Source organism: Canis lupus, chromosome 32, assembly GCF_003254725.2.
Source record: "Canis lupus dingo isolate Sandy chromosome 32, ASM325472v2, whole genome shotgun sequence".
Lineage (NCBI taxonomy): Eukaryota > Metazoa > Chordata > Mammalia > Carnivora > Canidae > Canis > Canis lupus.
The window spans coordinates 16,803,255-16,815,438 of record NC_064274.1 but is presented as its reverse complement, the minus strand read 5'-3'; the positions used below and the strand labels follow the sequence as shown (position 1 = coordinate 16,815,438).

Below are 12,184 nucleotides of genomic sequence, written 5' to 3'. Positions count from 1 at the left end.
TTTAATTTTTTTATTACTGATGTATTAGAGCTGAGCATGATTGCCTCAACTCTTACTGTTTAAAATTTTAAATTATTTTATTTGCTGAAGAAACTGAAAGAAAGCTGCAACTGAGAAGGAGTCTGTAAATGAGTTTGAAAGATCACTTGAGTTAAAGCCATATACTTCTGCTGTGCATGGGCACAGGGATTTTACCTTTTCTTTCCAGACTGCTGACTGACTAATGCTCTTTGTTCAAGTGAGGCCATCAGAGCACTTCTTGGCACAGTCCACCAAGAAAACTTCACATACTCACCTAAATGCACGTATGTCCTTGTGCAAAAATCTTTTAAATTTTTTTTTAGTTTTTGTATTGAATACCAATTAACAAAAGCAACACGTGAGAATTATATTATAATGACAATCCATCAGTAGTCTATAGAGACATAATAATAATGCAAACACAGTGAAGTAGAAATAAGAAAGACTCAGGTGAGCAACAAATTAAAATAAGTCTGATGCTATTGGTAGATCCACACTACAATTCAACTGATCTGTATTAGAAAATTAATACCAGCACATTAGATGATAGCTTCCTATGCATCAAAACCAATCTTGAATCTACTATTTATAATGGTCATTCTTGATAACAAAAACTTGTGTTGAAGTTTTAAGTGTGCCTCTTATGTAATGTTTTAAAATCTTACTAGTAAGAAAAGTCTTTTTGATAGTATTTTCTCTCTCTCTCTCTCTCTCCCCCCCTCTTTTTTTTTTTTTTTTTTTTGCAAGTTCATCCCTTCCCCTTCACTGCTAATTTACTTACCTCCACGCCACCAAAATTTAGAGGCCATTTTCCATTACACAACTGCAGTGTAGGCAAACCTGACATTACACTTTCTAGCTATAGAAAATTTGTGCAGACATTCAGGAACATGATCATCTGAAGGGATTTATCAATTTATCAAACAACACAGAATCAGAATTTTGGGGCATTACTTTCAAAGATAAAATTAGCATAGACTTCTTATTTTTCAGCTTTTTGGACCATTTACATTTTAATTTTTTTAAAAATTTATCATACAGAATGTATCTGGTGGCAGAGATTTTGACCATCAGCTATAACTCTGAAAATTAAACGTCTAAAAAGATACTGCAGGTAGAAATGCAAAATGTCACATGCTTTATGATACCGAGCACAGAAAGTACAATGCAAATACTGCAGCAAAGATGTTAAAGCAATGCACAATTAGAAGATTTTGATATAAATACTATTGATTTGTTAAATGCAAAATCATGCTAAATGTATTTACTTAGGACTTTGGTGATACGTGTTTTTAAACATTGTCTTTTCAGTTTTTGTGAGGTAACAGTGATACCTTATGAAATCTGTTCCTTTTTATGTACCACACACACACATACACACAAACACACACTCACTCCTTCACACATAGAGTCAAAGTCAATGGCAGTGGGTGGTTTATGTCAGGGCTGGTTTTGACGCCCCCCTCCCAGAACAAGATAAATGTAAGTGGCGAAGAGCTCCTGGGGTTGGTTGAACTCATTTTGTATTCAACACTCTGCCTGGCCCCTTTCTCATCTCTTTCTCCCTCTCTTTGTATGTTCAAGCCTACTTGAGTTTCTTTTTTCTTTTGTAGAACTTGGTTCTTTTGATGTGTTTCAGGGCACGCCCTGTGGCAAAGAGAACTTCCCAGGAATCGGAAACATAAGCACACAGGTCTGAAGCAGCTACTGTGCAACAGCCAGAAAGATTCCAGCCCAGAAGCTGGATTTTCTCTCTCTGAAACAGCTTCAGAACACATGAGAAGGGGGGCAAATGTGCAATATTTTCCACATGTATTATTCTAAAGGGATGTATAATATAAAATTTAATAGTGAGGTAAGCGTTTGGTGAGAATTTTAACCTGGATGGAGCTGATGATAGTAATTTAACCTGAGATACGTTTCTATGCATTTATATATTTGTTAGTTTAATCAAATTTCCCCTATAATTTATAAATTAGTTTGTTTCCATTTCACTGATGTGATGGCATCAACAAAGCTGAGATTTTCAATGACACATGGTCCTATTTGTTAAAAAATGAGGTGAGAAAGTGCAGTGCTTTAACTTTCTATTTACTTATTCCTGAGGTTGAAAGAAATGCTGTTGTAAGTATTGTCAAACTATTGTTAGAAGGCATGATCTATATTATTAATAGAAAGTCTAGATAGAAGGAGGAGTTAATTATTTTACATCCCATATCAGTATTTCTATGTTCATAAACTAAAAATATTTAATAAAATGGTGTTATGTCTAATTTAAAATATCTCTGTTTACTCACATATTATACTTTATGTGGCAAATCTTTCAGGACTATGTCACTGAATTAGAACTTGGAACTGAAAATAAAAAAAAAACAACAAACAGAAAATAAGGAAAAACAATCCAGTTTAAGTTTACAACATATACAAACTTACCGCTTTAAGGTGTTCAGATAATAGTTAAATTCAATTTTTACCCAAGTCTCTAAGAGAAATCTTTTATTTTTAAAACCAAACAATTGGGAAAGCATGGTAACTAAAATTTTAGTAATTATCTGGTTTGTTTGATTGGTTTAGAGAACCAATCTATATTAATTAAGTGTATAGTTTACTTTTGCATAAGTGAGTTCACTCTCATGTTGCTAGGCCTACTGAAAAATAATATGCTACCAGCTGAAGAATCTAGAGAAAAAAAGGAAATTTGATAAGCAAGTAGTTGATTATTTTCAATTAAATTAAATTCAGTTTAGTAAATGTATTGAGCAGTATTTATGTGTTTGTGCTAATGACATTACCTATTCACCCTAGGAAAATAATTAGTGGTATCATTGAATCCATTCAGCATTTCCCAACATATTTTATGCTCAGATAACAAGTCAACCAGCTAATTGCCCCTATTCTTTTTACTTTGGCCTCTATATCTACAGCTTAAAAGAAAGACAGAAAATGATTTGTCTTTCTGTCTTTCTTATATTAACTGAATTGATATAATTGAATTGATATATCAATTCAATTGATATAATTCAATGATTTAAATATTGGTCAAATACATGTTTTAAACAATAATATGAGAGGATTGTTTCAACAAATTGGGAATAGCCATAAAATAACTTTTATAACTACTGTGTCTCTTGAATTCCTTCCACATGTACCTCAGTTACTATTTATGAATATTTATGCAAATATATATACGTAACATTAGAAAAATTTCTTTGAAAATAGAAAAGGCTGGGGATTCACAATACTCATTTAAATGTTATCCATAGTTCAATGAGTTTGTTTTACTTAAACAAAAAACATATCTTGAATACAACTACACATAGAAGAGTACAAAAGAAGTATTTTTATCTTTCTGATGCAATGTAAACTAATCTATTTCTGTCTAATGTTATGTAGCATTTCTAGATACTGAATGCTTCCAAATTATTTGATCCTAAATTTGATAAGATATATAGGTGCCTATCACACGTTGCAACGCTCCCCAGCTTTAGGCAGTGGCTGCATGCAAAGGGTCACATAATAATCTCATCCTGTTTATAAACGTCCATGAAAGCCACAGTTCTGAAGGAGCAATGCACACAGGACCTCCCAGTTTACACAGGATCATTGCTGTGTGTCACACTGCCCTGCACCAGTTGTCATATTACCTAGTTTAATGGTGCCAGAAATCTTGTCTTGCTATGGTTAGTTGTTTTCTATCTCTTCCTTCCTTTCTGTAGAGGTGTTTTCTTTGACCCACAAAGGGACATCGGAGTTTGGCGTGCCAAGTATCAAAGTAACACATACTCTTCATAATCCAAACCCAGGCAATAAAAGTGCATTTATTTTTTAAAATATGAAAATTTGAATGAAATTCAGCCTTTTAAAGTAGAGTGACAAGTTCTAGACCTGGCAATGCTTTCCATTTATTTGACTAGTCACTAAAATAAGATTTAGTGTCTCACTGGAAAGTATTACAATGATGTTTAGAGAAACCTCTTGGGAAACAGATATGAACTCCTTCAAATATTTTTCTTTTTAAACAGAAGCAAAACATAGCAAATGGATTAGAAATTAGTTGACTGAATTTGATCAGTTTAAATTAAACTTTTTATTACATATAGAGTAAAAGGATATATACTTGAAATATTACATCTACCCAAATAATACTAATTGGTTACTTTTACTGATTAAATTTACCAGCTGGTCACATCCCCTATTTCACTACTGGAATTGTGAAATGATTCAATTATTTGAAATTTTATATAGTTGCTTGGCTTAATTTAATATTTTTTGTCTTTTGTTTCTAGTTCTTCCCTTCTCCCCCTCTTTTTTTAAAAAATATTTTATTTATTTATTCATGAGAGACACAGATAGAGAGAGAGAGGGGCAGAGACAAGACACAGACAGAGGAGAAGCAGGCGCCACACAGGGAGCCAGATGTGGGACTCGATCCTGGGACTTCAGGACCACGCCCTGGGCCGAAGGCAGGGGCCAAACCCCGGAGCCACCCAGGGATCCCCTCTCCTCTCCTTTATATGACTGTGTGGATATGATACAAATATTTTTCGAAGGAACAATGGACTGGTATTTTGTACAGTTCCCCTTTGAGCTCACTACCAATTTTGAGGGACTTTAGGGATCTATTCCAAATTTCTAATTTTACAAAGGAGGCAGACTTGAAGAGTTTGCATAACTTTTATCACTCAAATCTAGCAGCATAGCTGATCCTCAACAGAGATGGGTTGACTGAAAAAAACTGACATAGAGTGACATAAATACAATACCACAGGGGATCCCTGGGTGGTGCAGCGGTTTAGCGCCTGCCTTTGGCCCAGGGCATGATCCTGGAGACCCTGGATCCAATCCCACGTCGGGTTCCCGGTGCACGGAGCCTGCTTCTCCCTCTGCCTATGTCTCTGCCTCTCCTTTCTCTCTCTGTGACTATCATAAATAAACAAAAATTTAAAAAAAATTTAAATACAATACCACAGTCCTTAAGATACAGCATAGTGGCTCATTTACAGTAATAAACTTTCATAAAGGCCATCTTTTAGCCACACCGTCACCACGAGGCAAGAATCACTCATTGTAGGAATTATTTAATGGATGAGATAACAAGTTCAGGATCATTAAACGTTTTCCCAAGATTAGACAGCTAAAGCATTGGAAGAGCTTAGGTTGGAACTCCTGTTTTGTGATTCCTGAACATTGGCGAGTAACCACTGTGCATACCTCTGACCGCTTTTCTCTCTCTTGCCTTTCTCCACTCTCAGACAAAAGGCAGAAACTGCCATTATTTATCTCGTTAATCTCAGGACACATGGATAATAAAGAGTACTCAAAAAATGACTGAGAACAGATAAACCCAGGACTCTGGCTAATGGGTCCATTTCTGTTTTTTCTAAGAGTAGGAGGTGGCATTTGAGAAGGTAGAGGGAGCCTGTAATGTCAGAGATACAGAAATGCCTCAAAGCATTTAAGCTAGCAAAATTCATTCTGTGTTGGCAACAACATGTGCGAGAGCAATTCCACTTACTGAGGACAGAATTTGTTAACAGTTCCTTGATGGGCCTGATACAGAAGTCCTCGACATTATGTGCACAATGTACAGTCTATAAACTCACATGTGATTTAAAGTTGACTTGGGGAATTCAGTCACAGTCTTTAGTGAGGTTCTTCCCCCTTGTCCTCCCGCCCCCACATGCATGCCCTCAAATAGAGTTCGGGCCCAGGTCCTGGATCTTTAAGCACCAGCCACCTTATCTAGAACTTTCTCTAGTCATGGGTCCACAGTGGTTTTCTAATGAGATGCTCATGTCCCAGGCTGAGGGGAGAATCCTTTTCAAGTCCAAAGGCTTTGCTGCTTCTTTTTGTGTTTTGGAAGTAAGATTATTTGGAGAGACTGGAGTCCTGCACTACCAGCCTCCTTTCTGGGTCCCCTTTCACCCTCTCCCCCAATTCATCCCCCTTCCCTCCTTTTTTTTTACTCTGGGGAACCTGTCTGCCCCTCTGATTTGATGTTTCCAGGGTCACAGTCTGGCATTTCTGTATATTTCGATCTTCTGACATCATCTCTGATAACTTTAAGTGTGTACCAAAGGCAAGAAAAACATTTGCCAGCTCTGCTTTCCACTTTGCAAAATCCCCCCCGGTAAAGCAACACAAAGGGCTTTGCTCCATGCTTGGTGTAGAAAGGAGGGGAAAACTGTAGAAAGCAGAACATAAATTCTTGTTTCAAAAATATCCTACCATAGATGCTTTTGGAATTAATGCCTGAGTGGTTTTGACACAGTCTCCACAATGAAATTATAATTGTTAGTTTGTCGGGGATTTTCTTTTTGTCTTTCCAAGGGCAAACTGCCTTGGCATCTCCCCACCAATTGCTATTGAGACATTTCTCTGCAGGGCTTCTAGGAAAGGCAGCTCACAGCTCAAACACACCGCAGACAGATTCTCTGTCCTGAGGAAAATAAGAGCTTCTGGAAAAAGAAGTTTTATTTTAAAACATGCAGTAGAAGCAGGAATTTCTTTGTTATAAAAGTCTCAAGAAGCGGGCACTTTGACATATAAATGAAATTATAACAATATTATAATAAAATGTTGAATTTGAATAGTGACACAATACCCTCTTGGAAGTGCATTTCCACAAAGGCCCATTCTTTGCCTTGCAAGTCTCAGATCAAATATTACTGCCCCAGGGAGGCCTTCTCTGCCCCTTCTATTTCCTACTTTATCTCCTTCACAACCGTTTCACTATCTGTAATTAGCTTTTGTGCAAAGCAGAATTCTAAGATGGCCCTCAACGTTCCCACATGCTGCTATATGAGTTCTGTATAATCCTTGCCCCTTGAGTGTACACAGGCCCTGTGAATATGATGGACTAGCACTCCTGTGATTAGGTTACTAATCAGTTAACTTGGAGTTACTCAAAAGTCAGAGGATCTGGTTGAGCCTGAGCTAATTGGGCAAGCCCCTAAAAAGGACTGGGCCCTTCCAGAAGTCAGAGAGGTTTGAGGTACAAGAGGTCTTATGAAAAAGGCCTCATGGAGAGGGATGGTGAGCAGCCTTGGGAGCTCTGAGAGGCCTCTGACCAAACATCAGCAGAAGAGGGGATTCAGACCTATGATTGCAAGGGGTGGCGTTCTTTCAACACCAAATGAACTTGGAAGGGAATCCCTGGCTCCAGAAGGGATGCAGCTCAGCCAACAGCTTTATCCCAGCCTTGTGGGACCCTGAGCAGAGAACAAACTTGGGTCCCTCCACATGCTCCCTTGACTCTCTCCCCTACCAGCTCTGTCATGTTACTGCCTCAAACTCAGCTCAGCAAGTCAAAGCAATCTACACACACTTTTTCACACGAACTACTTGCCACTAATATACTTGCTTTAAAAAATATATATTTTATTTATTTATTCATGAGAGACGCAGAGAGAGAGGCAGAGACACAGGCAGAGGGAGAAGCAGGCTCCATGCAGGGAGCCCAACATGGGACTCAGTCCCAGGACCCTGGATCATGACCTGAGCTGAAGGCAGACGCTCAACCACTGAGCCATCCAGGCGTCCCTATACTTGCTTTTAAGACTCAACTGACTGCATCACACACATATTCCCATGTAATCATATTATTTTTATTTCTCAACGTTAATAATATTTATGTAAATCAAGAGAAAGCCTGTACTTACCCACCTGGTTATAATGATGATAATAAAAATTAAAATGTTAAATTAGGGAAATACAATAATTTTAATTAAAAAGTTATATCAAGCCCTAAAGGTAGATTTGAAATGTTGTAGTATTATGGATTTATTGATATTTATTTAAATAAGTAGCAAGTTTAAGTTTAAATTGTGGGAACATGTCCTTGAACAAAATGTATACTAGCAGGTTTTAGTTTATTTTCTCCTGTCTTTTGTCATTTTCCACATAATTAAGACCCGTAATTAAAGTAGAAATTAAGTGAATTGCGTATGGCTGTCAATGGATAAGTATAATATATTTTATATACACGCACATAATCTTTCCATTCATGATGCTTTTATAAATCTCTTAGCCTTATGATTTCCTCTTAAATATATTTTTAATTTCTCTTGAGTTTTGATTTCTTCCAATGGTTTACAGATACACTACCATATACAAAGTATTATGTATTATGAAAAGAAAAAAAACTTACTTTTATGACACTATTCATAAAATTACTAGGATTAAACATAACTATTTGTGATTCTGTTCATTATTTTCATAAGCGTTTCTATCTCTATATTAAAAATATCTTATATGAAAAATGTTACTGCTATTTTCAACTGGAAATGAAACTTGGTTATAAGTTCTGATCTACTAGGCCATTAGCATTTGTTTTCTAAAGTAAATACGAAAGTAATAATAATTAAGAACTGCATAGGAGTGCTTAAAGATGATGAACTGGGGAATGTGAAAATTATTAGTTCTCCTCTTCCTCTACTGAGTCCTCCATCCTTGAAGAATATCCTAGTAGAACAACAGATGCCAGGAATTGTGAGGAAAGGAGGGGGATGGGGAGAAAAAAGAAAAGAAGCTAGCCAGGCACAATTTAAATCCTGAGGGCATGTGGCCATGTTACTTAATTTGAGCTGCATTATGCAAAACAAAACAAAAATTATCTGCAAGTTGGCAAAGCCTGCTGAAAGTGCAACACGAGGAAGAAACCAAGTTAGCACGCAGCAGATTTAAGACATGCTCGCTGAGGTGCTTTGAAGAAAGCAAGCTGCACGACCCCCATCCCCAAGCATAAATAAACTCCAAACAGACTCATTTGCCATGAAGGATGAAATGTGGAGGTGCCGTGGCGCCTGGGTCTCTGCCTCTCCATGGCTCCTTTCCCCAAGTCGTTCTGGTGGGTTTTTGTGTCGCAAAGTTGTCCCTATGCAAACAACAGGTTGAATATTGTAGGTGTGGGTTATTAAAGTGTCCCGGGGACAATGGCAGTCTGTGTCCCATTTGTAACGCTTGGATTAATCTTTGGAAAGTGCACACAAAATGTGACATGATGTTGGCTTCCAACATTATTCAGTCTGCATAGCAGCAAATCCTGCCCTGTCTCCCTGGAAATAAAACTCCACAGACGTATCACTGCCATCTAAAAAGGAACCTATCATTTATGCTCAGAATTGGAGGCACCCTGGTAGAATTTCTGTTAGGAGTTTGCCTTTCTAGTTTGGAGAAGCATTTATGATGGAAACAAATTACTTTCTACCATCTTATTCACAGTCTCCCCAAAGAAAATCTACAATCAGGTAAATCATGGGTGTGTGTGTGCATGTGTGTGGGTGTGGGTGTGCACGCACAGATGGGAAAAATAAGAAAGCCTTTATCTTTCGAAGAGAATTCCACTTCACTTTAGATTGATAACCCACAACTGGTCCCTGACAACAGGCCGGATTCTTGACATTATCCCTCTTGTCACCTCATTTCCCCCTTTTGATTTTAAAAGCTCTAGAAGAGAGCGCCAAGACGTGAAAATTGGCTGAGGGAGGCACAATGAGAAGACAGGGTGCTTCTCTCATTTCCTTTCCTATTTCTTTCATCCAAGGAGCTTCTGAACCTTTGAGACTTGGCCTCATCCCATTGTCCATCAGAAAATTCTTCTCAACTGAAGCACCTTGTGCACATAAGGACTAAGTGGCATTGTGGAAGTCAGGAAGATGATTTCTAGGACTATTTGGTTTTAAGTGCACCTCAATATTATAACTTTAGATGACAATTAGAACGAGGACTATTGAAATAGAGAAAAAAAGGCATGTTCAGTTATTGACAACCATCAATGATGGCTGTAATTCCCATAGAACCATATTGGAAACTAACTCTACACATAGGAAGAATTGGAAGTTGCCTAACAAAATGGAACTGGTGTGTGTGTGGGGGCTGGGGGGAGTCAGGGCATTGTTCCAGAAAAAGGGCTTTTAAAGCATGTTATAGATCAATGTCTTTATCTTCATTATTAGAATCCAATTTTTCCAGTGTAATCTTTTTTGTCTCATAGAGACATAAGCCATCATTAAAGTAGGTTAGGAATGGCTTCCCTCAAATTCTATGGTACAGATACATTCTTATAGTAATTTTGTATGTGGCCGCATTAAAACACCAAAATAAGTGGAATGCCCAGTCTTTGGTCTAGGACATCCACTTTCTTCTTTTATTGCTTTTCCATAAGTCAATTTCATAATTCTTAAGCTATAGAGTAAATAGGTATTTAAAGTACTGCTTTAATCTGTTTGGCATATTGGACATCAACTCAGTTTTTTTTTTTGGAAGAGAATATAGTTTCCATTGAAAAAGTAATTACAGGGAATCCCTGGGTGGCTCAGTGGTTTAGTGCCTGCCTTTGGCCCAGGGAGCGATCCTGGAGTCCCGGGATCGGGTCCCACGTCGGGCTCCTGGCATGGAGCCTGCTTCTCCCTCCTCCCGTGTCTCTGCCTCTCTCTCTCTCTCTATCACAAATAAATAAATAAATCTTAAAAAAAAAAAAAAAAGAAAAAGTAATTACAAAGGACTGTAGCTAAATTGCACGGACCCTGCCTCCCAAGTTACCTAAAAGATGTGGGAAAATCTGTGAAATCTGAAGTGCCATGCTTCCAAGGGCTTCCCTGAAGCAGTGGCTGTGGCAGTGGGCAGGGGAACAGGGTACCTCCTGCTGGGGCATCACGACTCTCTTGAATCCTTCTCTCCACCCCAGCTCTTTCATCAAGATAATGTGGCTGATGCTGAGATTGCACCTTGGTCACAAGGCCGTTGTTATATAGACTTTAAAGTTGCATGTTGCCTTTTCCTGATGTGTCTTGGGGTTTTTTCTTGGGGTTTATTTTTCACCTGTGACATGTCTACTTGGACCTAGCATTCTGATAGTTGCATTCATTTATGTGTTGTTCTGACATTCACTTTATTCAGAGTTCAAAATGGGGTAGAAGGGGTATGGTAGGGTTACCCAGAATGATTTTTGTTCAAGGAGGGCCAAAGGTAAAAGGAGAAGAACGCTGATAGCAAAGTGGATGGGGAAGAACATGGCTTCATTCATACTTTTGCATCAGCCAACTCGGTTTTCAATTTTCATCTTTGGGGTGTAAGTCAGATGAAACTCAGACTTACAAGAAGGTGGTTTAATGAGATGCACAGAGGAAGAGAGAGACAGGACAATTAGAGGCATCACCAGATTAACCTCATCACATCACTTTCAAGAGAAACAAAGCATTCTCACCAATTGTTAAGAGAAGATTAGGATTAAACCTGAGTTTACCTTTGCTGAGGAAAAGCCTTAAAAAAATTTTTTTTCCTGAAGATTTGGGTACCAGTTGGGGTTAGGAAGTGTCATAGGACCTTATATATAAATTATGGATATATAAAAACAATATGGACAAAGCATAATCATTTTCTTTTTATTTCCATGGACTAAGAAAAAAATGCCACAACCTCTCAATCTTTTAGAAAGTATATTAAGACACCTATATGTATAGGTTTTAGAAACATCCTTGTAAAGAGAATAAACATTAAAATAACCATAAAGACTTAAATGGTGGGCTTGCTTAGCACTAAAGAGAAGAATAAAGTGCGTTTAATATAATTTATTTTTCAAAAGAGGGCTTGATTCTTCACAAAATGCTACTGCTTATAGAAACCTGAGGAATTGAAGCTAAAATCTCGACAAATGGTGCCACAGCGCCACCCCCTGGCTTTGTAAAAGAGAGCAGGGAGTCACTATGTAATAGAGGAGGACAAAAGTTAACGTGCTCTCTTCCCTGAAAGATTGGAGAAAGGAAAACAAGGGACTCTCTTAGCCCTTGTATTTCTCTCAGCCCTGTAGCCTTGCATTTGTCACTGTTTCAGCTAATATCAAATGTGTATGGGGTCGAAACTGCCCGGATCTCTTTATCTGTCTCTATTTTAATTTGAAGAATGAATACACTTTTAGAGAAGAAACTCTTAAAAAAAAATCTCTTTAATGTTAGCACTCTTTCTATTCATTTTTTTGGACAGAAAATAGAAATACTTTTTTTTTTTAACATTTAAAGACTATAATTTTCATGTTCGTCTGGAGAGCGTCTATGAACAGGCTTACCTCATTGATTTTCACTTTGCCTTTGGGTATGATTGTTTCAGAATGTTGCAGAAGCTTCTTTGCATTTTTTGCTTTTATTAATTTATTGCCTCTTTGCAT

At 37.6% G+C, this 12,184-nt stretch overlaps 1 protein-coding gene and 1 long non-coding RNA gene across 3 annotated transcripts in view; one reads left to right on the top strand and one right to left on the bottom strand.

The window, feature by feature from the left end:
• GRID2 (glutamate ionotropic receptor delta type subunit 2) overlaps positions 1-12,184 on the bottom strand; it is a 1,467,015-nt gene that overhangs the window by 8,402 nt on the left and 1,446,429 nt on the right. The window contains exon 16 of one of the 2 annotated variants that reach the window (XM_025424645.3): positions 2,319-2,376. The exons of the other annotated variant lie outside the window; for it this stretch is intronic. Coding sequence (XP_025280430.1) covers positions 2,356-2,376 — 21 coding nt within the window. The 3' untranslated portion in view covers positions 2,319-2,355. The remainder of the gene's footprint in view (positions 1-2,318; positions 2,377-12,184) is intronic. 2 annotated transcript variants of the gene reach the window in all.
• LOC118353084 (uncharacterized) overlaps positions 1-12,184 on the top strand; it is a 28,011-nt gene that overhangs the window by 11,770 nt on the left and 4,057 nt on the right. The gene's annotated exons all lie outside the window — the stretch shown is intronic.